This window comes from Zalophus californianus, chromosome 15 (genome assembly GCF_009762305.2).
Source record: "Zalophus californianus isolate mZalCal1 chromosome 15, mZalCal1.pri.v2, whole genome shotgun sequence".
Classification (NCBI taxonomy): Eukaryota; Metazoa; Chordata; class Mammalia; order Carnivora; family Otariidae; genus Zalophus; species Zalophus californianus.
Genome location: NC_045609.1, coordinates 11,246,846 through 11,272,892, shown reverse-complemented (window position 1 = coordinate 11,272,892; position 26,047 = coordinate 11,246,846). Strand labels below are relative to the sequence as shown.

Genomic DNA, 26,047 nt, shown 5'->3' with positions numbered 1-26,047 from the left:
ATATGGTTAGATCTTGTTTTTTCATTCAACCATTCTATGTCTTTTGGTTGGAGAAGTCTATCCATTTATACTTAAAGTAATTGATAGGTAAGGACTTACTATTGCTATTTTAATTTTTTTTTTATTTTGTAGATCTGTTTTTCCTTGTTTCATATCCTTCTGTATTTCGTGTATGTATGTGTTGATATATTTGTTATGAGTATGCTTTGACTTCTTTATTGTGTTCTTTTGTATAATTACTACAAGATTTTCCCTTGTGGTTACTGTAAGGTTTACATACAATATCTACAAGTTATAACAACCTATTTTAATTCATTAAAAAAAAATTTAAACTAGAGTTATGAGTTATGCAACACTATTACCATATTGTAGAATCTAATGTTGATTATATGTTTATCATTACCAGTGAGATTTATACTACCTTTTTGTGTTTTTACAATGTTAATTATTGTTCTTTGACTTCCATTCAAAGAATTTCCTCTAGCATTCCTTGTAAGACAGATCTGGTAGTAATGAACTTCCTCAGCTTTTGTTTGTTGGGGAAAGCCTCTATCCCCCCTCCCTTTTCTGAAGGACAGCTTGACTGGGTGTAGAATTCTTGGTGAGTAGTTACTTTCTTTCAATATTTTGAATATGTGATCCCATTCTCTCCTGTCTTGAAAAGTTTCTGATGAGAAATCTGCCAATAGTCTTATGGGTGTTCCCTTTTATGTAACTTCTCTCTTTTCTCTTGCTCCTTTTTAAAATTCCTTCTTTGCCTTTGCCTTTTGACAATTTAATTATCATGTGTCTCAGTGTAGCCCTATTCAAGTTCAGTACATTTTGGGTCTTTGGGGCCTCATCGATCGATCTGCATGTCCATTTCTCTCCCCAGATTTGGGAAGTTTTCAGCCACTATTACTTTAAATATACTTTCTGTCCCTTTTTCTTTCTTGTCACCTTCTGGAATCCCCATATCCTGAATATTGTGGGAAGCTTTCCATTGTGTCCCATAAATCTTACAGGCTTTCTTCAGAGTGCATGATTTTCATTGACCTATTCTTCAGGTTGTTGATTCTTCCTTCTGCATGGTTAAGTCTATCTTTGACACTCTCAGTTGCATTGTTCAGTTTTTGTATTTTTCAACTCTAGGATTTCTGTTTGTTCATTTATTGGTTACTATTTCCTTGTCAAACTTCTTTTTTTGTTTTGAACTGTTTTCATAATATTGTTTAGTTGTCAAATGTATATTTTTCATACACATATACTGATACAAAAGTTAATATATATGTAAATAGGCTCATAAATATACATGTTGCCTGGTAGGAGCTCATGTAAGAATATTTATTATTGCAAAAATGGTTAACTGACCCTATGTGGAAAATCATGACAGGTAGAGATATCTGAAAGACTTTAAGACCAAGTAGGAGATAACCAAAATTTTATTTCTTTTCTCTCTTCTCCTCAGTGGCAGAGAATAGAAAGGGGGAATGGAGACATGTAACCAGATGCTTTGGCAGAGAGATGAGTGTTAGATTGATTTAGTCTAAAGACAATTGATCACAAATAGTTGTATTTAAACCAGTTGTGGGGCACTTTTTAGTATTGCCCTAGGAAATGCAGCATGTATCTTTTGAAATTAATTAATGCCTAAGGAAATCCTTCATTAAGTTTATGTCAGTAGCCCAAATCTATTAAGGGAGCTTTACTCTCCTTTTACTCTAAGAACTTTTAAAATGGAATTTATTTGAAGTTCTGAATCTGTGATTCTTTTCCCTTTAAGCCATGATATGGACAAAGTGTTCCAGTGAAGGAAAATGAATTTGCCATTTCTTAAGTGATGTGTAACACCAGTTGCATTGTTCTTATTTTATTTTAATGAAGAGAATATAAGCATCACCTTGCATATTAATTCAGCTTATGAATAAAGAGCCACTAAACGAGTGCCAGAAAGTTATATTATCTACCATAAATAAAGGGGCACTCTAAAATGGTAGTATTATTGCTTCAGACATAAAGCGTTCCCTGAATTAGGATACCTAATTATGCCTGCTCTCCTCTCAATTTATTAAAATGCCACTGTGATTATTAGAGGCAAATGAGGAGGCTGAAAGCCTAGGAGGTTTTTTGCAGGTTAAAACTGTAGGTCTAGGCAGATAGCCCCTAAAGTCAGACATGTCTCAGGGTCAGCCTAAGGGTCAGACCAAATACCAGAATTGATCTTGACTCCTGAGATCATCTTTTTGCTGTCTGCTCAGTTTTGTATTTTGTCTTGGCTACTAATAGCCCTGGGCCCGTCGGAACAGGAGAAAAAGAGAAAGGAAGACAAGAGGCCAGTGAGTGGATTTTACCCATGTGCTAGTGAGCAGGAGTGCTTAATTCAATAATGTCAAATGTTTTGGACATGGCAGGGTTGCTTTAAGCTATGAATGGAAAAAGTTGCAAAACCAGAGCATTATTTCTCCTAAGTATATGTTTTTCAAATGCAGTTTTCTTTTCTTCTTTCTCTTTGTTTTTCTGTTGCTAGGAATTGAGCTGGATGAAGATGGGTCTTTGGATGGGAACAATGACTTAACAATTAGGGGCCGCCTGCTGTCCCTGGTAGAAAAGGTGACATACCTGAAGAAGAAACAAGCTGAAAAACCAGTTGAGAGTGACTCCAAGAAATCCTGTAAGCAGTATGGAAGGGCACTGGCAAAGCGACTCTGCTGACATTTATTCATCCTTCGAAGTAACATCAGACTAGATGAGCCAGTGAGAAAACTGAGTTGGAAGCTTCCAAGAATCAGATTCTTAAGTAGATGCCTGTGGCTGACAGAAGTAGACAGCAGCATCAAACTTGGTTTGTAGGAAAAGATTGAGAGGTAGCAGTATTTATAAGGGTGGATGGGCTCCTTAGAGGACTACAAATTTAGGTATTTGATCAGACACTATCAAGAGAAAGTACAAAGGGAGTAATTTAGCTTTCCTATCTATTACGCTATTGACTTTCAAATATTCTTGTACCAAGTTAAACTTTTCTTAAAGTTTAAGTAGTATCTGTAACTATATTTTGGTTCTGAGATATTTTCTAAACCGTTAAGCATTTCTGGTTCATTTTTATCCTACTTAAGAGTAACAGCTGATACTCTGAAAATAAGCACACTGGGGCAATGAGTCTCAGACACAACTCTCATCCAGAATGGGTTCAAGTAGTAGGTTGGTGAGATCCATCTTACTTATTACCTCACATCTCAGTCCCCATTCATTCTTTGATGTAGCACTGGTTTAGGAACAGTTTTTACTGAAAGAAGAAAAATGAACTCATGAAAAATTTTAGGGTTTTTTTTTTTTTTTTGGTGCTAACTTACAATGGGAACCTTTCATCCATACAATGAACTCTAAATTTATTCTTTAGTATCACAACCAAATTTATTTGAATCAAGTCTTCTTCAAAATGAGAGTCCAAGGTTTCTTATGAACCACTTTTCATTATCACGTTTATGATTTTGACCTATTAAAAATGTCAATGTGGTTTTGAGGCATGTGGAGGTATACTGGCATTTTATCTGCGTTTTGGATTCAGTTAAAATTGGTAGTTTTTGTTTGTCCTTAAATAATGTATAGATTAAAGCAGGTAAAACAGCTTCTTTTGAAAATCTGCCAGGATTAGGAATTAGTACTTCATTACTTGTGTCTTTATCACTTCAACCCTACTTAGCTTTCATAATTTTGCTGTTTATTTCAGGAGGTTTGGAAATTCTGTTGCTTTTATGTGTACTACACTGCATGTCACATTGCACGTAGTCTCCTATGTATAGAATAATGTTTCACTTTAATACAGCTTCACAATCAAAACATTTCAAGTGACAGTTAAGGATCCAAATTATAGTAAAAATATAATTATATGAGGTCACTTTTGCAAATGGTTCAAATGAGGAGAGAGAAAAATAGTTAATTCCTTGGATGCCCATAACTGACTTTATAAGGATATATGATGTCAGATCTGGGAGGAAAATAATGGAACAAAGAAAATGGAAGTAAAAGTATTAGGACAACTCCTATTGATTGCCCTATGGACTGCCAACAGTAGTTTTGAAAAAGTAGGTGCAATTCTGAACCGCTTAAATTCCTTAATAAGAGGAGTTTTTAAGGAAAAGCTTGTGTATTTTTATCCTTGCATGTTCATAACTCATTTTTACTGACATATATATAAAATGTTGAAGTGAACTTTATTTTCCTCAAAGAATATCCCTGGCCTTTTCAATTCTGGTACAAATATAGTTACTAGTTTGGGACTATGAGAGGTACAGTTGAAATGCCCAACGAATTTGTCTTCTCTTATTATTTTCCTTTTAAAAAAACATCCATAATGACTTTACAGCCACTCTTCAGCAGTTGATTTCTGAGACCATGGTCCGATGGGCGCAAGAGTCTGTCATTGAAGACCCCGAATTGGTGAGGGCCATGTTTGTGTTGCTGCATCGACAGTATGATGGCATTGGGGGTCTGGTCCGGGCTCTGCCGAAGACCTACACTATAAATGGTGTCTCCGTGGAGGATACCATCAACCTGCTGGCATCTCTTGGTCAGATTCGTTCTCTCCTGAGTGTAAGAATGGGCAAAGAAGAAGAGAAGCTTATGATTCGTGGATTAGGGTAATTTATTTAACTATTACAACCTTTGTCTTATAAATGTCTTCTTTCTACTTGTTTGTCCCAGTAGTTGCACAGTACGTATATTAATACAAATCCACTATTTCGATTACAGGCATGCCTCATTTTTATTGTGCCTTTATTGCACTTCGCAGATAGTGTGTTTTTACAAATTGGAGGTTTGTGACTACCTTGCATTGAGCAAGTCTGTTGGCACCATTTTTTTAATGGCGTTTGCTCACTTTGTGTCTCTCTGTCACATGATGGCAATTCTCACAGTATTTCCAACTTTTTATTATATCATAATTGTTATGGTGACCTGTGATCAATGATTGCAACTCATTGAAATTTCAGGAGATGGTAGCATTTTTAGTAGTAAAGTATTTTTGATTTTTTAAAATTTTTTATTGTTATGTTAATCACCATACATTACATCATTAGTTTTTGATGTAGTGTTCTATGATTCATTGTTTGCGTATAACACCCAGTGCTCCATGCAGAACGTGCCCTCTTTAATACCCATCACCAGGCTAACCCATGCCCCCACCCCCTCCCCTCTAGAACCCTCAGTTTTTCAGAGTCCATCGTCTCTCATGGTTTGTCTCCCCCTCCGATTTCACCCCCTTCATTCTTCCCCTCCTGCTATCTTCTTCTTTTACATTGATTTTTAAAACATAATACTGTTACACTCTTAATAACCTATAGTGTATTGTAAACATAACTTTTGTATGTACTGGAAAACCAAAAAAATTTATTTGATTTGCTTTATTACAATATTTGCTTTATTGCTGTGAGCTGGATCCAAATCTGCCATATTTGTGAGGTATTTCTGTATATCATTATTAAATGAGATTGTTGCTTTTCTAGACATGTTTTTAAGCTAAATAGAAAAGTTGCTCAACAGCAAAATGTGACTAATTTTACAACTAGATGCTAAGGTGGCTATGATATGCAGCACATATTTTAGAGGTTTTTAAGATTAATTTTTCAGTAATGTGCAATCATATGTAAAAAATACAGATTAATAAAAAACACATTAAAATCAATGCAGAGAAAAACACTCACCAGCAGGAAATAATAAGGTGTTTTGTCTATATCCACTGGGCCTTGAAAAAAGAATGGGGAAAACAACGCAGTTCTTCTGATAGTTCAATACCATAGGTGTGCTTCCTGTGTGAATTTGGGGATTAACGTTTATATCTCATGTGTGGTCTAAGGAGTCCCAAACCGAGAATGTAACAGTTGGCCCCGGAGGTATACTTTCTCAACTTAAGTCACTGTGAAACCTTGCAGGAGAAAACTAAATACTACCAATGATTAGCTTATGATCAAAATTACAAAGCTCCTAAGGAAAAATCCTCCATAAGCAAGGGTCTACAAATACAATAGTAGTGGGGTCACAACACCTGTTTCAAGAACTTCAGATAGTGCAATGCCAGAAAGAGAACATAAGTGACTATATTTAAAATGGTTAGGAATACAAAGGAATAAATCAATTCTCCAAAAATAAGATGTGGGGAGAAGTCCACGAAGATCTGAAAAAGATCCAAATAGAGTTTCTAGAAATGAAAAATATAATAAATGACATTTAAAAACAGTAAATTAATTAAATTGGATAAGCTGAAGAGAAAATTAGTAAGTTGGATCATAGATCTGAGAAAATTACTGAGTACTGTAGCCCTGAGAGGTAACGATAAGGAAATTCGAAAGAGCAGTTACGAGACCTAAGGGAGAGTATAAGAAGGTCCAGGTTACGGTAAACAGGATTTCTGGAAAAGACAGAATAGATGATTTATGGAATGGGAATATTTCAAGAGCTATTGGCTTGAGATTTTCAGAATCGATGAAGAGCATGAATTCACAGATTATCCCAAAGCACAGGTAGCTCCACATCTTCACCTGCATAGGCTAGTGAAACTGCCATAAAACCAGTGATGAATAGACTATTTTCAAAGCAAGTTGAAAGAAAAGCCAGAATACTTACAAAAAAACCCCTGCCAGTATATGGAATTCTCAACGGCAAAACTAGAGATCATTACTCAATGGAATACCACACTCACAAATTCTGATGGAAAATAACCATCAATTTAGAATGTGTTACTCAACTGAGAATGCCACACCATGACCTTGTACTTCATGGAGATTTGGAGATGAGGATTTATATCCCATATTTTAAGAGTGATGGCAAAACAAAGATATTTCAGAATATTTACTTACGGTCCATTGAAAGACCTTCTAAAGGCTGCACATTAGAGAAAAGATAATGGAATTCAGAGAGAAAGAATGGGAAGCAAAAGTTTCAGTGAGTGCATTATTGGCGCATATATGCATAAATCTGGGAATCATTCACGAGCTTGCGTAGTTTGGGATTATAAAAATAGAAGAACAATAGAAGCTTAAATTAAGCTTTCTCATGTCTGCAAGAAAAAGATACCGAAACATAAGGATGTAGAAATTGAATGTAGAATGTTGAAAAGTGAGATAGAATACAAATATTCTGCCAAAAAAGCTTATCTAGTTACATAAATATTAGATAAAGAAGAGAGAATGAAAGTAATTATTGACATGGATAAAAAAGGATGTAAAGAAACAGTAAAAAGTTTTAAGAAACCTAGAGTTGGTTCTTCAAAAAACTAATGGAATAGAATAACCACTGTTTTCTTTGATCTAAAAAATTATCCTGTGGGTAAAAAATAATAGTATAGAAAGACTCAGTTTGTGTAGTATTATTTGTGTACATGCAGAACACAATACTATGTATTGCCCTTAGACCTGTCAAGTGTTTGCAGTCATTAATAAGCCTGAAGGTTATATTCCAAAATTGTTATTATTGCACACTAAAAATAAATATACTAACGGAACAAAAGAACAGAAAAGCTTAAAAAAACAAAAGCAAATTTGGTGGTCTTTATAATTGTATCAGCGTGAATCTTTTTTTTTTTTTTTTTGGATATTAATACTTCAGTCTAACTGAAAAGGGCTTCACATGAGTGATCTTCATTAACCACATGAGAAAGGAAGCCTTCCAGGAAATACAGGGCACTTTCTTCTCAAATGAACATATAACAGTAGTATGTGCTGTTAACACATAAATCACTCAGTAGTGATAAAACTCACAATGATTATAAAACAAAATAAAAAGTTATGTTTTTGTGGTATTAGAAATATTTCTCAAAGGACACATTTAGTAAATGACAACCTGCCTACCAAGTGGTAGAATTATAAATCCACTTGATTTACCTAGAATGAAAGGCAAACAAGACTTTTTCAATACAATATTGTCCAAAGTTGGGTCATACAAAAGGATTTGAAATAACGAAAGAACAATTCCTGTGATTACAACTGTGGTTTGAAAATTGAAGGTTCTCCTACTAAATATGTTGCTGTCTTATGTGAGGGAAAAGGAGGCCTTTCTTTACTCCATTTGTTCTTGCACAAAATAGATCAGACCTATTTTAGTCCTCGGCCCCCATGTCATTTTTTTTGAGTTGTGCTATCTATAAACTCTTGTCATTAAGGCAAAACTAAACTCAATTAAAAGCGGAAAACTAAAACTAAAAAAAAGATTCATTATACAGGAATTCTACTGTTTCACTATCTTGATATACGTGGAGTAACTAAAAGTTAGCATATGACCAAATGAAGAGGTGAGTCAACTAAGGAGATGAGATCTGCAGGGAAAGCTTGCTTTCTTGTAGGCTGCGCATTCTAAAATTTTCTTGTTAGAGCTGTGACAGGAAGTGTCTTGTAGGAAAAAAAAAAAAAACCTCCTGTATTGATCTGATTTATGTTCAAATAAAAATCAGCAGAGTTCTTTATTTTTAATGACTATGGAGCATTAATATCCTTAGGAATACCTTTACATACATAGCATAATAACATATAATGAAATCATGATAATATGAAACATTTTGGGTATCAGCTGCTGCTGGTTTTTCAAATCAAATGTCAACTTTAATTTGTTGTATTACTTGTACCTGGACTTGATGGGTATTCAGTTTCTCTTTGAGAATATAAATCCTTTATAAGCAGATCTCTGGAAAGATAACACAAATGTAGTAAGAAATAACACTACTGTTATTAAACATACAAATACTGAAGGTAGTACTAAAAGTATCCTACATGAAAAGCAGATACTTGTATATCAATAATTTATATAGGAATTTTCATAGAACATGGTATAACTGATTCATATTTCTGCGCTAAAGAAGAATGAACAGATGTTCGGATATACATAAAATTAGGAATGATAAGTGTCCAAAAATATATTTCATATAGATGAATGTTTACATATTTAGTACATTTCTTGTATCTGAAAAGAGTAGATAACTTGTATACTATTTTTGAGGGGCTATCAGTATTTTTTGAGGAAAACTCAATTAGTTGTGCTTACTAACTTTTGCTTTTATTAACTTTCATCATGATTGAGCTTACTTTTCTGTTCATGCCAGTAATTATTTCCAGAATTGTTATCAGGATCTCACATAAATTTTTATTTAAAATTTTCTCTGCCCTCTGTGCTTCTCACCCCCCAAACCGATATTGTCCTTTCTAGGGATATCATGAATAATAAAGTGTTTTACCAGCACCCTAATCTCATGAGGGCACTTGGGATGCACGAGACAGTGATGGAGGTCATGGTGAATGTCCTTGGAGGTGGACAGTCCAAGGTAAAGGATAACCCTTGACTATTAAGATGCCAATGAATGTAACTCCTAGAGTGCATACACTGCATATTCTTAATGAGGGTTTCTTAAATCCTCTTAGGAGGACTGTTTTTTAAAGAACACCTTTTGCAAAAACAAAACAGAACAAAAAGCAAACCTTATAGATTGAGAATTGGCTATGCTACTAGTTATTTTTTCCTTTGATATTGATAACAATTTCTCTCTTGTGCTGTGTAATTTGCGGCCTCCTAAACTTTTCCTATTTAGTGGTTACTTAGAAACTTTAAATGTTAATACTTTACTATTTAAAAAATTTTTAATTATAAATTAAAGCCCATCAGATTGAAAGTCCAAAACACAAACATGTTCTTCAGACCCAGACGTTCCCCTTAATTGAGATGGCAGTTGGTTCTGCTAAATTCCTGATCCAGGCCAAAATTTGAAGATGATGTCCTGGAGTATTTGTTTTAAGACTATAAAGTGAATTTTTTTAAGTGATTCAAAGTTAAGATGAAGTGAAACTTTTCAAACTTTCAAACCTTCAAAACCTAGTGAATAGAGTAATATAACAATTTCATGTGAATCAGTATAATTTTATGATCTATGATTTACAAAATATATTTCACTATTTTTTGAAATTTTAAGATGTATTTTTCAAAATAGGGAACCGTTCATATTTCTCATGTTCAGTTCACCAGTTAGACAGACTCATAAAGATATTTATAAAATACTCTGTTAAGGAGAGACTCCAGGGATCCTCTGGGGGTATACTAGAACAAGATTAGGCGCTTAAGGGAGATGTATTTGGTGGGGTCTAGCATGCAGGCCTTCTGGTCAGGGTGTTCATCATAGCAGATGAGTCATGTCCAAATCAGGGAAGGTGTGACTCCTAGAATCTTAAAAACAACAACACTTATGATAGGAATGCCCTAATGTGGTTTCAAGGAGGAAATAGGGTATTTTTCATAAAAGGTCTCATTGAACTTTTCCTCTCTTTCCTAAATTAAGTATTATTATCCATTTCATTCCACTTTTACAGAATCGATTCAATGAGACTAGTCTCCCAAGGAAGCACAGTTCACAGTGTGAGTCAGGAATCACAACCAAGTCTGCCTGATTGCTAAATCAGGTTTATGCCACCTATAGATTTAGGGCTGTGGATTAGTTCCAGATCACCCCCTTGATGGTAATGAGGTTTCTAAATTAGTGTCGGCTTTGATTTTCAGTGGCTCAAGGAGTAGGTGAGTTGAAGGCTTTAGAATCTGAAACTTGGCAGACATGGGCCCACATGGGTTGACAATGTGATTGGACCTCAACTTCTGAACTCAGTTTTCTGAAGACCATTTGCTCTCACAGCTAACTAAATGCTCTTTATGTAGGAAATCACTTTTCCCAAGATGGTGGCCAACTGTTGCCGTTTCCTTTGTTACTTCTGTCGTATAAGTAGGCAGAATCAAAAAGCTATGTTTGATCATCTCAGCTATTTATTGGAGAACAGCAGTGTTGGTCTTGGTAAGTAAATTATGGCTTTTATTTAATCCTTAAGATAAAAACAATATACATACTATGTGAAATTTTAAACTTTAATGCAAAGTAATTTTAGATTAATGCAGTATGTGTTGTATTTAGAAATGAAATTTTAAGGGACAGTGTTTTTATATGGAATCCGTAGTTGTAGCACAATCCAGGTTTTGTCTCAACTTCGTTTGAATTAACAGCCTCACCAGCTATGAGAGGTTCAACACCACTGGATGTGGCAGCTGCCTCAGTGATGGATAATAATGAACTGGCCTTAGCTCTGCGTGAGCCAGATTTGGAAAAGGTAAGCAACATCCTCGCCCCTTGTGTTTGTGTGAGTCATGCTAGTCGTTTCTCAAGACTACTGAAGTATAACCATAATAGAGTTGTAATTATATTGACACAATTATAAAATATAGTATATTATAAACATGTTACATATATTACATAGAACGTATAATTGTAAATTACAAAGAACAGGAAAGTTGAGATCAAGTGTTTCCTCTGATCACGTACATTTTCCTCTGGAAAGGGAAGTTTCTGTCCTGTGGGTTTCTGTCCTTTCATGGTATTTGTTGTTACTTTTGCTTTAGTCATACAGTTCCAATTTTTTCAGAGGTGGTTTTAACATTTCAAAGTACATTTTGTATCGTGTAGACATATATTCCAATGCAAGGCGTCACTGACATACTAAGACCCTGTGCTCTGAGCGCTTGAGGCTGCATGCATGTTTGCTGGAACATAGATAAGTTTCCCCTGCATCGTCATTGTGATTGCTTTCTAAGTGGTCTTCCTGATCCTTCCTGGCTCCCCTACTTGGCAGCCAGAATGAGCCTCTTAAAAAAAGCGGATTAATCCGGTGTCCACAACTCTTCCTGATACTTACCATCTCACTTCAAGTAAAAGCTAAAGGCATCATAATGGCTTCTAACCCATCTGATTTCACATATCCCTCTTATTGCCTGCCGTTCTCCTGATCTTTTCTATTTGCTCCAACCACACTGGTCCCCTTGCTCTTGTGGGAACTTGCCAGGTACGCTCCTGCCGCAGGGACTTTGTGCTTGCTCTTCCCTCCATCTGCAGGATTCTTCTGCCAGATGTCTTCATGGCTCTTTTCCTGACGTCCTTCTAGTCATTGATCAAAGTCGCCTTTTTGTTAGCTCTTCATGTCCCTGCCATTTAAAATTGAAACCTCTTCTCTGTTTCCTGTCTTGTCTTCTTTACTGCTTTATTTTCCAACAGTTGGAGAAATATATTTGTATATTATATACAGAAATATACATTTCCGTGTTATTTATATAAAATAAACATTTGAGTATTTTAAAAAATCCGCTCCCTATCATAACGTAAGGCCAATGAGTTCAGGGCATGTTTTTTCTCTGTTGTTCACTACTTTATTCCGGTCTTCGAGAACAACATTGGCATTGGATAAGTCATCATTGCACAGCTGGTGAAGGCATGAAAGAGTGAACTCTTTCCCAAACACTTCTGACTTGCCAGGATTGGATCACAAAGCTTTGCATCTTCGACTAACCCTTGGGAGCATTTTCTCTCATACATATTTTAAAATCTTTTAACCTACACACTGAAATATGGCTGACATTTAAAAAGTTGATGATACCAAACATTTTGGAGGGTGTGGAGCAACGGAAACTTTCATCTATTGCTGTTGAGATGAAAAATGGTAGAGTCATTTTGCAAAGCAGGTTGGCAGGTTCTTAACAAATTTAACTTAAATCCCCCCGCCCCCGCCCCTACCCCCCCCACCCCGAGAGAGAGAGAGCGTGGTAGGGGAGGGGCAGAGGGAGAGGAGAGAGAGAATCTTAAGCAGACTCCATGCTCAGTGCAGAACCTGATGCAGGCAGGGCTTGATCTCACAACCCTGGGATCATGACCTGAGCCAAGATTAAGAGTCGGACACTTAACCAGCTGAGCCACCCAGGCGCCCCTAACTTAACAAATAAGTTTCTTAATAAAACATACATCTGTCATAGACATATATATATATACCTACTTCCTACTTGTAGATACTTAATTGAAATAGGAATGTGTGTACATGAATGTTGGTAACAACGTTACCCATCTTAGCCAAAAACTGGGGACAGTTCAAATGTCCATCAACTGATGAATGGATAAGGAAATGTGGACGATTTCCATGTGCTGTGGAATGCTGTTATTATGCAATAAGAAGGAAAGAAGTACTGACATGTGCTACAGTGTAAATGAATCTCAAAATCAGTATTCTGAGTGAAAGAAGCCAGGCATAAAAGGATACATACTGGATGATTGCATATATAAATGTTCTAGAATACACAAGCTAATTTGTAGTGTTACAAAGAAGATTGTTAAGGCCATCGCATGCAGGGAGGATGGGTGGGGCCTGAGGAGTGATGGAAATGTTGTGCATCTTGACTGGGGTGTGTTTTTACAGAAGTATAAATCTCTCAAAGCTCACTGAATTTATATTTTAATTTTTTATTTCCTTTTTAGAGAGAGAGTGTGCATGTGCATGCACAAGCAGGGTGGGGAGGAGGGGCAGAGGGAGAGGGGGAGAGAGAAAATCTTAAGCAGGCTCCACACTCAGCGCTGAGCCCTTGTGGGACTCAGGCTCATGACCCTGGGATCATGACCTAAGCCGGAATCAAGAGTCAGTTGCTTAACCTAAGACTGAGCCACCCAGGCACCTTGAATTTATACTTTAAATAGATGCATTTATTGTACATAAATTATAGTTAGATAAAGTTGGCACAAAATATTTTTAGCTGTGTTACTTATTTCTTTTTAAACCTGCTTTAGCTTGAGCTAGGTGTAACTTGATTGATAAGTTGTTTGTCTGACAATCTACCACCATTGATAATAACTTAGGGAGTTCTTTTAAAACTGGATCAGTTGTGAAATACTGTAAAGGATCAGCATTCATATAAAACAATAATTTAAAAGGCAAAGATAAGCAGAAAACTTTGTGTTAAATTCAATGATACTGAAAGGTACTTAATACTATCCCAAATTTTATAGACCATGAAATCATGGCACAGAATGATCCAGTAAGTAATGCAGGATGGATTTGAATCCAAGGATATTTGAACCTAAGCTTAGTTTTTTCTATTTCTCTGTGTGTTTTCTCAAATATATCCCCCCCGCATTAATTTGATAATATAATTTTGGAAGTAAATTCCAAATGGAATATCACTGTATCTCAGATGGGTCTTTGAATACCTCAGATGGAATCCGGGTTTACACTGGGGTCAGATGTCTTTTGACATTTTCAACTTTTATCAAATACCAGTGACGTTTATATTGTGTGTTTTGTTTTTGTTTTTGTTTTTTTTAAAGATCTTATTTGAGAGAGAGAATGAGATAGAGAGAGAGCATGAGAGGGGGGAGGGTCAGAGGGAGAAGCAGACTCCCTGCTGAGCAGGAAGCCCGATGCGGGACTCGATCCCAGGACTCCAGGATCATGACCTGAGCCGAAGGCAGTCGCTTAACCAACTGAGCCACCCAGGCGCCCTTGTTTTTGTTTTTGTGTAAGCTCTACACCCAATATGGGGTTTGATCTCATGAGCTTGAGATCAAGAGCCGTCTGATTTCCCGACGGAGCCAGGCAGGCCCCCCCAAATATCATGACATTTATAGATACAAGTTTCAAATTAAATAATATGAAACTTAGGAATATTTTTCTTTCACAGAGTTGATTCATAAATATTTTTATTACGATAGCACTTTGTTATGATTTGTAAATATTTCTTAACTCTAAGGTTTTACTGCAGGGAGTTCATGTGGATTGTCATGGGATTAAAAAGAACTTGCAAAACCACATGCATTTTAAACCAACCTTTGAGGATATCACTTGTCATGTGTAGTGTTAGCATCTCATGACTCCTTACCCACAGGATAACACTTTTGCTTATCATCTTTTTTGTAGGTAGTTCGATATTTGGCTGGTTGTGGACTGCAGAGCTGCCAGATGCTGGTGTCTAAGGGTTATCCGGACATTGGATGGAATCCAGTTGAGGGGGAAAGATACCTTGACTTTCTCAGATTTGCTGTCTTCTGTAATGGTAGGACTGATTGCTTGGGGTCTTTTTTGGTCATGATTAAAACTGCATAAAAATAGATACATCAAAAATGGTATATTCCAGCATTTTCATGAAGGAAGTAAATATTAGTAAAGAAATTGAATATTTTATAATCAGTACTTTTTTCCACAGTAATAATTTAATTTCTAATATTTCAATAGCAATGCTTTGCCTTTATTATTAAATTAAAAATTTTAGGCAGTTACAAATTCTTACAGACTTTTATAATTGGGTTCTAATAATAGGTGGGCTAATGGCTTCATTTCCTATAAAGAATTAACAAAAATGAATACTTTATGCCTCTATAATGCTTTTCTTTACTTTGAAAATTGTGAGTACAAAAGAAGAAACTTACTGTGTCTTGTGTACATAAAACTAGTGATTTGAATTGAATTTTAGCTTTATTAGTGACTATGTTCTTTGGTTTTTGTTATTTTTCTTTAAGTATAAATGAATTAGTATAACATTTATTTGCTCAGAACGTCCACATAACCAGTGTTTATTTACTCTTGTTCCTCGTTTGATTTTAGGGGAGAGCGTGGAAGAGAATGCTAACGTCGTGGTGAGGCTGCTCATCCGGAGGCCCGAGTGTTTCGGTCCTGCTTTGAGAGGGGAAGGTGGGAATGGTCTGCTCGCGGCCATGGAAGAAGCCATAAAAATAGCCGAGGATCCTTCTCGAGATGGTCCCTCACCAACTAGCGGGTCCAGTAAAACACTGTAGGTCTAATATACACACTCTTATTTAAGAGTAAATCATGTTCCTTGGCTTGAAATTTTATAAAACATGATTTGCATTCTGTCAATTGCAATATCATTTTCTGGTGCTCATGATTTCTGCCCTTGAAAATACAGTGAATTAGGCCTGGAAGAATGGATGGAATTTGCTGTGGGAGTAGGTTGAATGAAAAAGAGAAAACTAAGGAAGATTGGGTGGATTTAGCAGGGAGAAGTTTAGGTTGTAGGAGGAGATGTATTTTGTGAATTTTTCCAGGAGGCTATGGCAAAGTGAGTTATTACAAATGATGGCAGGTGAGCCTCTGAAATTGTAGTAGGGTTTAGTGGAGAGCTAGCTGGAATGAATTTTCAAGATAATAGTAAGAAAGTAAGACCTTAGTGAGAGAATGGGGGGCTTAACTAGTATGGTGTTAAAGTCCAGAAAAGGGGATATTGTCATTCTGAGGAGTAAAATGCTTGGTTAAGGTGTTATGGCAGATAGGGCAGGCAGTAACTACCTTACATTTATCCATGGTATACGTTACTAATACTTGATTCCAACAGTAGACATAAGTCAATCCAGGCATGTCACTTCTCAGTTTTTATCTGTGGAGGTGAGTGTCCTATTAATACCGCTGGTAAAGACAGAATACAGGGCTTACTGGAGGCAAATTTCCAAGCAGAGCAGTTCTGCAAACCGTCATTCTTCCATACATAGACTGCCCTTACATGTTCTGTCCACGCCAAGACCAAGATGGTTTCAGACTGGGAGGTCCTCCAAGGCCTTCTTACGTGTTTGTCAATTGGCCACAGAGGGACTAGGGGGCCCTCAGTTTCTCTAAGTAATGGAAAATACATCAGGGGTCTCCGGTCTGGGACCACAGTGGTGGGTGGGCACATGGGGGCCCTGGGAGCAGTGTTGCATGCCGGGATGATGTTTTCAACAAGGCCTCGCTGTCACCCTGCAGACTGCTGAGCCCACCTGAACTACCAAGGGAGGAAAAATGATGGGCTCTTCCAAGGCCCATCTAGATTTGTCTCTTACCCGCAAGATAATGGAACCTCTGTGTTTTCTCACAGAGGTGGGGAGGGAGACATGTTGGATTTTGGGGAGTGGATGGGTGAGGTAGAGGAGATGGTAAAGACATAGGTAAGTAAATGGTACCACATTTCTGAAGTACTTAATCTGGGCAAAGCGCTGTCCTGAGTGCCTTACCTGTGTTACCTTATAGGACAGATCTTTGTCACCCTTTCTCTAAAATGTACGCTGCTTTCAAAAGTAGTCTAAACTTACCAAGTCTTTTCATTAGTTATTTTCTTTGTTAAAACAAAGCCTGATCTGCCCCTAGAAATAAGCAGAATCCATCAAATTGGCAATTCCTCTTTTTTCCCTTTTGAAGGACTCTTATTATCAAATTTCCCACAAATGTGTTTTTGGTGTCCGGTCTTTAAGGTCATTTTCCTTTAAAAATGTCAAGGTGCAAATTCATCACACACAGGATGTGTCTGCCAGAAGAGGCAGAATGAACTATCTTGGGGATCCCTTTCCTCCAAGAAATATGCAATAAATCTGAAATGTCACTTTATTATCCTGTTTGCTTTGCTCTCTGTTTCTTTTGAAAAAAATCCATGAAAGTGACACAGAAGAGCAGGAGGATGACACTATCCACATGGGGAACGCCATCATGACCTTTTATGCAGCTTTGATCGACCTCTTAGGACGCTGTGCTCCTGAAATGCATGTAAGTGCTTTGCCGCCTGAGAGCGGCGGTCCTGGCTTATCCATCTATGTGAAGAAATCCATAGCGGGCGAAGATGATAACAGCATCCAAAACCAATAATCTCCACGCTTCATTAAAAATAAGAGCTGCAGCCTAATTGCTGAGCAAGTGCTTATGTAGTTGGAAATGTCTTGGTTGTAAAAATTAGTAATGAGATTTCAGGACAAGTCATTAGTAGAAGAGCCACGTTGCTCGTGTATCTCTAAAACTCAGCACTTGAAGAAGAAAACAGTGTTTTCCTATAAATTTCCTCTCCTCATTTAGTGCATGCAGGGAGCAACCCTTTCTGTCAAGAGTCATTTTCTTGGAGTACACCATTTCGTGTCATTGGCTGAGGGGCAGTGGGGGTGGGGGCAGTTGCGATTCTGAAGCAGCTCTTCAGGATCGATGGGTTGGCATTTTCCACAACGTTTCAATCAAGAAGAAATTAAGTTTCACGGAACGGTACTTCCTTTTACTCTGTAATGCATTTGGATAACTTTTACTTTATTTTATCCTGATCTGTTTCATTCTATTATACTCATTTTAAAAATGCTAGTTAGGGCTCCTAAAATCGGCCTCGTGAGCTGGAAATGGGAAACGACACGGAGATTGAAACACAGTGAGTGGTGCTGGGGTAGAAAGCAAATACGCTTCTAAACGGGTCTGAGCGTGAAGCAAAGGGTCCTTTGCTCCCAGAGCACCCTTAGCATCTATGGAGGTTTTGGGTGTTTGTTTTTGTGTTGTGTTTTCTTTTCTTTTTTGGGGGGAGGGGTGTCCCTTTCTCTCTCAGCTGTAGGATAAAACCTCCATGTCCTCTTGATATAAGCTTTCATTGTGAACAGGGAGGAATCACAGCATGGAGAAATGTCAGAATGTTAGCAAACCTAGAGCCTGATTTTTATAAAAGCTGACCTTGCCACTAATGAGATTTTCATCCTGGGAAATGGGAGTAGATTATCAAAAATTTGTATGCTGGAGGTGATTGCAGACAAAAAGGTTTATGCTTACAGCATTCATTCTTTTTCCATTCAAGTGAAAGATCAAAAGAACCAAGAAATTAGCTAATAAATAGTTTTTTATTCTATCAGTGGGAGGAAAAAAACCAAGTGATTCAATAAGGGACTAACCGTGCACTTCTGTGTTTACTCATCTTCTGTAACTGTTGGTTGAGGACCTCCTGTGTGTGAGAAATTATCCTTGTGTTTCGCACCTCGTGGGGAAGGAAGCAGATGCGCACCCAGGTTCTGGAAGCCTGCAGTCTGCTCCAGAGCCTGGCTGAGATTCTCGAAGGGTCAGATTTACGATCTTCACAGGTGCTTGGTTAGCCAGTGACGGTCTGAAAAACCTGTTACGGTTCCTATTCACCATTCTCTCCCCGCCCCCCGCCCCAACACACACACATTACACACCCTTCCTTGGGAGAAATCTGTGTGGAGTAGAGATGGATATACAGTTATATTTTCAACCCCAAGCAAGAAAGAGGCTAAATCAGTCATAACTATTACTATATATTCTGGGTCTAAAGATAATTTTTTGCTTTGTAATACATAAATCGGCATATGCTGATGTCAATAAAACTGGGGCAAGTCAATACCTGTCTGAAATGTAAGCCTGAAACAACCATTTCTGCGAGAGGTCTAACTTTAATAGGTATCATGAACAGAAAAGTGTTTTAGACTTGGATTCCCATACTTGAGATTTTTCTGGATGGAATTATAACATTGATTTCACAAAGATTTTCTAATGTTCCTTTATTTTTCTTCCCTAGTTGATTCATGCTGGTAAGGGGGAAGCCATCAGAATCCGGTCCATTTTGAGATCCTTAATTCCGCTGGGAGATTTGGTGGGAGTAATCAGCATTGCTTTTCAGATGCCCACGATAGCCAAAGGTAAGCCAACTTCCATTCTTTGTAATTCAGTGGGGCATTGGAGGATAGGAGTTTTATTTTTTATTTTTTTATTTTTTAAATTTTATTTTATTATGTTATGTTAGTCACCATACAATACATCATTACTTCTGATGTAGTGATCCAGGATTCATTGTTTTCGTATAACACCCAGGACAGGAGTTTTAAATAATAATATCAGCATCTGCATTCCGCGCCCCCCCCCCCCCCGCCCTCCTGCACCCTACCCTGTCCTACAGCATAGTTACAGGACTTAAGTTTCTTTAAGAAGAGAACTATAAAGTACATTATTTTGATTGAGTTAAGAAATGCTCTATTCCCATATTCTTCTGCGCATATGTTTACAAACATTTATATCTAAATGAAAAAAGATACCGCTTTTTTATAAAGTATTTTCTGTTCTCCTTGTTTTTAAATAGTTGTTTTCAATGAAATTTGAATCATTTTTTATATGACATTTCTGACCGTTTCCCTGAAAAGAGGAAATACATACCTCACCTGTCTCACCTAATTTCTTTCCTACTATTTTTGGTCCTCATTCTTCTCTTTCTTGACTGCAATTCTTTTATTTGCCCTTTGGGATATTTTTCATTACCATTTTCTTATGACACTTCCCCCCTCCCCCAATTATAGCTTTTGACTTAGAGATTAAAAGATTCCCAGTGTGTTGAAAGAAGCGCTCTTCTCAAGACAAAGGAGTGGCTCAGATGCTTGTTAAGCATCTCGCTGTGTCTCTCTCTGTCAAATAAATAAATACAATCTAAAAAAAAAAAAGGCTAAGGAGAAAATTTTCAAAATAAAAATTTTTACCATTTTCATCAAATGTTTATTGTCCTTTTGCATTATGTCATTTTGGTTTAGCAACTGCTTGCGATTAGTTTTTTGTTTGTTTGCTTTTAAAGATTTGATTTTATTTATTTATTTTAGAGAGGAGGGGAGAGTGTGAGTGGGGAGAGGGAGAGAGAGAATCTCAAGCAGACTCCTCACTGACTCTGGAATCTGACCTCGGGCTCCATCTCACGACACTGAGATCATGACCTGAGCGGAAACCAAGAGTCCGATGGATGCTTAACCGACTGAGCCACCCAGGCACACCGATTAATTTTTAAAATTAACTCAAAAGCATGGAGAATAAAGTTATAACCTGCTCTCTGTGTAAATGCCAGCAGCGGTGGCCCGTCACCCTGCAGCCCAGCTTGGGTTGGGGAAGAGAGAGGGCTCAGACAGCACTGAGTGAGGTGCAGATGCTCCACTGTGGGGGTGCCTGGAGGGCCTCGAATGACACTCACACCGCTCCCCTGCAGCGCCCCCAAGCTACTGCAGAAATGGCCACATGGCATAGGCCTGAGGCCCAGTCCCCTGGTGGCGGTTCACACTCTGCCTCCCACAGAAACAAAGATTTGAGAGTTATTGAAGACACCCAAGGGATAGTTAGATTCCACGTTAGTGTTAATTTTCCAGCTTCAGTTGTGTTCCCTTTTCAATACTTTATTGGGTATTGTTGCACATATCATTTTTCCCTAAACTTCTAATTTTAGAAGAACATGCAGTTAGGTAGAACATACATGTTATGATCATTTTCTTGCATCAGTTATGCCCCACAGAGGATTAACTGTTATTACCTGAAGTCTGGAATGAAGGGACCACCGCGTAACTGAAGTCGGCTTCCCCTCCTTTGCCAGCCTTCTGATTATGAGGAAGCAATGTTTCATATGCACCCAAGCTCACAAACCCAAACCTTCCTTCCAGGTGACATAAGCAACCACAAGAGTCGAACATTCATTCTGATGGGAGGGAAAGCTGCAACTGAAAAATTGTCCCATGGCTTGTTCCCTTCTCCACTTGAGGCAATTTCTTCTTTTTTTGTGTGTACATACAAGATCTTCTTGTTCTAGTGTTCATTTACTTAAATAAGATGTCTTTTCTTTTCCCCACATTCTGAGCCACAAAATTGACAACAGTCAGGAAAAAGATAAGAATGCCAGTGATACACAGATTAGGGAATAGAGAAGCGTTACATTTTAAGGTAAAATTAGTAATGACAACCAAGAGCATGGGTGATAAGAGAAGCAGATAACCCGGGGCGCCTGGGTGGCTCAGTCATTAAGCGTCTGCCTTTGGCTCAGGTCATGATCCCGGGGTCCTGGGATCGAGCCCCACATGGGGCTTCCTGCTCGGCTGGAAGCCTGCTTCTCCCTCTATCGCTCCCCCTGCTTGTGTTCCTGCTCTTGCTATCTCTCTCTCTGTCAAATAAATAAATAAAATCTTTAAAAAAAAACAAAACAAAACATTTCATCCTAAAGCAGCAAAATACATTCTTTAAAAAAAAAAAACAAAAAAAGAGAAGCAGATAACCCATTCAGAATTTCCCCAAAGTCTCTGTATGTCTCCTAATTTTGCTCTACTTACCTGCCTTTACCAACCTTTAATATTTTTCAAGTTGGTCTCTTTCTTCTTCCACTTAGTTGTGCTATAATCGTATTATTTTGTGATGTTTTTCTTTGTAAATGTGCACTGTATTGTCTACCTTGGGATTTAAAGGATTTTGTGTGGGTGGCTGAACTATCAAAATCATGATGAAGGTGAACTTTTAAAACCCAATCCATTGGTTATTGTTAAATTTCTACATGTTTCTTTTACCACTATCCTTTTATGGAAAGTACAGACAGAAAATTGCATGTTTTTATTTTGCCGCGACATGCATTTAAATCAACTTTAAAACTTCAATCGGTAGTTGTTTTTTTGTTTTGTTTTTATATGTTCCAGGGACACATCAGCTGGTTCTTTTTTTTTTTTTTTTTTTTTTTCTTTTTTAATTTTTTATTGTTATGTTAATCACCATATATTACATCATTAGTTTTTGGTGCAGTGTTCCATGATTCATTGTTTGTTCATAACACCCAGTGCTCCATGCAGAACGTGCCCTCCTCAATACCCATCACCAGGCTAACCCATCCCCCTACCCCCCTCCCCTCTAGAACCCTCAGTTTGTTTTTCAGAGTCCATCATCTCTCATGGTTCGTCTCCCCCTCTGACATACTCCCCTTTTCTTCCTCTCCTGTTATCTTCTTCTTTTTCTTTTTTCTTAAAATATGTTGCATTATTTGTTTCAGAAGTACAGATCTGTGATTCAACAGTCTTGCACAATTCACAGCGCTCACCGTAGCCATCAGCTGGTTCTTTAAACATCACCGATTATCACTGATAATTGTTGTTGTATGTCCTATATTTAGTATGTGAAGTTTGCCTCTTCCTCCCTTAGTGATAGCTCAAAATCTTTTATCCTACCTATTTTAGAACTACAGCGTGCCCCAGAATAATAATGCAAGCAGGAGCGGTTCAGAAACCTGAGGGCAAGCACACAGTTTCAAAAGTCGATGTTCCGTTCCTGCAGCGCTTAGCCCTGGCAGGTTTGGACAGACTGTCCGAGGCCCTAATTGCAGGCAGATGAATATTTTTGCAGGTACCACAGGGAAAGGCCAGTGCACCTGGTCCGCCTCCTTCCAGTTCAAAAGCCAGAAGTCTGACAGGAGGCAGTTCCTCAACTTTATAGTCTCCAGTGTGTTCAGGAGAGAGTGAAGATAAAACAGTAGCTCTAGCAAATCGATGAGTCTTGAGTCCCAGGTATATGGAGCTGTTAGCATGCTTGAAAACAGATGTCTGTGTGAATGAGTGTTTAAAACAGAAATCTTATTTTCGGATCAATGGGTGACTTACCGCTTCCTTCGGCACAAGTGCATATTAAAATCATAGAATCTTTTAAACTTAAACTCCCTAATAATGTGATTTTTAGGAGATATTAAACTGGAATTTTGTACAGATTTTTGATTAAGAATATAGCACACTGATTTAACGTTAAGGACTAGATCAGCTTTGGTTGGGTTTTAAATCCGATTTTCCTTGGTTTAAATCTAACTTTGCCAATTACTAGGTATACAACCCTGGGAACGTTACTTAACTTCCCTGAAGGTCGGTTGCCATCTGTTAAACGTAGCTAAGAATACCAGCCTCACAGTGTGCTTTTGAAGACTGTACGAGATTGTGTCTGTCACCTTCCCAGCAGGGTGCCTGATAACAACACAAACAAGAGCTATTATTCCCATTATTTTAATTATAGGAAGAAAAGTACTTAGTGTATTGAGTATTATAATTTAATAAGGAATGGAAGCTCTTTCATATTAGCCTTTAATATAATTACCCTTAAAATATTGTTTCTTGTTTATTTTCATGATTCGGATAAGAAATCCATTCCTTAGTTATGAAGGAAAACAAAAAAGTTGTGACTTTATTTTTTCGGGATGATTGTGGTCATGTATCCTCTTTCCCTGCGTCCTGCATCAATATTAAAGATTCTGTGACATTATTTGTAGAATTTTACAGTGTGTCATTTGAGCAGTGTTATTTGGCATAATTATCACATGGTCAAACAGGAACAAAATCTGCCAGTATTTTCAATTGGTACATAATCCCCAAATTCCTCACATCAGTGGTTCCCAACCTGTGAATCTATGGAATTCTAGTAAGAGACTCACTCATCTATCTAGGCATCACATATTGACTATTAATAGAGAAAAATAATATGACTCTCAAATATGTTTTAAATGTTGTTAAATGCTATTATGTTTAAGGAAGCATATTTCCTTTGAAAGTCAAACCAATTCATAGAGTTGTTTCATCATTTTGCAGTTGTCTAAGCCATAAATGTGTAAATGAACCGCGATTATCACATAGGGATCCATGAGTTTTATTAGTGTTTAAAAGAGGCTCTCATTTTTGAAAACAGGAAAAACGTCACGGTTTAACTTTTTATGGCATTTACTGCTAGTTTTACGATGTAGATTTTGGGTGGCTTTTTGTTTCCTTCTCATTATCTAGCCGAATACTATGTCTTCGCTCATACACGCGATTAATAAATAGATTCCCAGATCACATTTTGAATGACCTTGAATTTAAATTGCACTGGCATAATTCCTCAGCCAATTCCCAGCACTTGTATGTGGGTAGTAGAAGGACAAAAATCCATTCAACTGGTAACTTAAAACTTGAGGAGGCTGGAGAGAAGCAATCTATCCATTTGCAATCTATCCATTAACAACGACATGTCACCTTCTCTCTTTTAGATGGGAATGTGGTGGAGCCTGACATGTCTGCGGGGTTTTGCCCAGATCACAAGGCAGCCATGGTTTTGTTCCTTGACAGGGTCTATGGGATTGAGGTTCAAGATTTCCTCCTCCACCTTCTCGAGGTTGGCTTTCTGCCAGATCTCCGGGCTGCAGCTTCTTTAGATACGGTAATGATTTGAACAGTTGACATCCTCAACTTTTGACTTTTCCTTCGCTGGCTTGCGATATTCTCCATAGATATATTCATTCATTTATTTATTGTCACTAAATGTTTATTGAGTATCTATTATAGTTTTAGGGAGGCAGTGGGTAAACAGAAAATAAAATAGACTTTGTCTTAAGGAATTCACTGAATAGTGGAGAAAACTTACCACCTCAGGAGTATGATAAGAATTCTGATCAGGTACTACGGAAGACAATAAGTGTATATAACCCTAGTTTGGGAAGTGACAGTGGCTCCTTCTAACCTCCAGACTGGCCTAAAGAATTGTGCTTCTCAATGAAAGCAATTACAGTATTAAGAATGTTTAATGGACATTGTTGAGTTGGGCCAATTACACTGTCATCCTGGTGTCTTTTATTTTTAAAGCACAGATAAGGCTGAAATCTCTCCTGTACATCCAGTGGCCCACATCAAGAATCTGTCATTACTAGTGTAAATATTCTACTGTCCGGAGCATTGTAGAATAAGCTGAAGCTCTAAATGTTATTTCAGTAGTTATAATAATACCTCCTTTTATTCTCAATTAAATGGATCTTTTTGCTTCCAGAGGAAATCAGATCTTGAGTTGACAGTAGCTCTTTCAGGAAAGTCAGGAGAGGAGAATCATAAAAATAAACTCAAGTTTCTTTTTCCTTTGTTGGGTGTGTTCACATGAAATTCTGAACCTAAACAGGAGAGCTGATACTGTAATAAGACAATCAGCCTTTGGCTATTGATTCTGCTGGACATGAGCTAAAATATAAATATAAATAACTCACATTCCTAACTATCATCAGTGTCTTCATCACACATCCATCCTCCCCTTGATATCTTATTGTAGAATGTGAGCCTCTTGGGCTTCTTGGTGAGGGAGCTAGGACTAGAGATATCACTTCCTCTTTATCTGTTTATGAGCAATTGAAAGTTGATTGTTTCCAGTGGTAAAAAATCATATGAGCCACACATGAAGACACACCCAAGGAGTCCGTCTCCATTGTTCATGTACTTGTCATTTTCTAGAGAATGAAATCCCATGTCCGCACGTTCATCCCTTTGAGAGTTGTCTACCGCCAAACGCAAATGACTTTCTACTCTCACAATTCCTTTCTAGGCTGCTCTGAGTGCTACAGACATGGCCTTGGCCCTCAATCGGTACCTTTGCACAGCCGTGCTGCCTTTGTTAACGAGATGTGCCCCTCTTTTTGCGGGCACAGAGCACCACGCTTCTCTCATTGACTCCTTACTTCATACTGTGTACAGACTCTCTAAGGGCTGCTCTCTTACCAAAGCTCAGCGGGATTCCATAGAAGTTTGTTTACTCTCTATTTGTGGGTAAGTGGGAAACTAACTCCGTATCAAGCTGCTGCTGCTTTGAGAGAGAGAATTTACGATAGGGCCCTTGACAGATGGTTAGGAATTTTGGAAGAAATTTCCATACCGAAAAGCGAATTCATTTTAGGTAGT

General features: G+C 37.6%; 1 protein-coding gene across 1 annotated transcript in view; it reads left to right on the top strand.

Moving 5' to 3' along the window:
- RYR2 (ryanodine receptor 2) overlaps positions 1-26,047 on the top strand; it is a 732,757-nt gene that overhangs the window by 534,753 nt on the left and 171,957 nt on the right. The window contains 11 exon segments of the mRNA XM_027588196.2: positions 2,507-2,650; positions 4,343-4,616; positions 9,169-9,283; positions 10,660-10,792; positions 10,999-11,102; positions 14,721-14,856; positions 15,405-15,591; positions 17,225-17,330; positions 19,120-19,240; positions 24,379-24,548; positions 25,695-25,915. Of these exon segments, the coding sequence (XP_027443997.2) occupies positions 2,507-2,650; positions 4,343-4,616; positions 9,169-9,283; positions 10,660-10,792; positions 10,999-11,102; positions 14,721-14,856; positions 15,405-15,591; positions 17,225-17,330; positions 19,120-19,240; positions 24,379-24,548; positions 25,695-25,915 (1,711 nt within the window).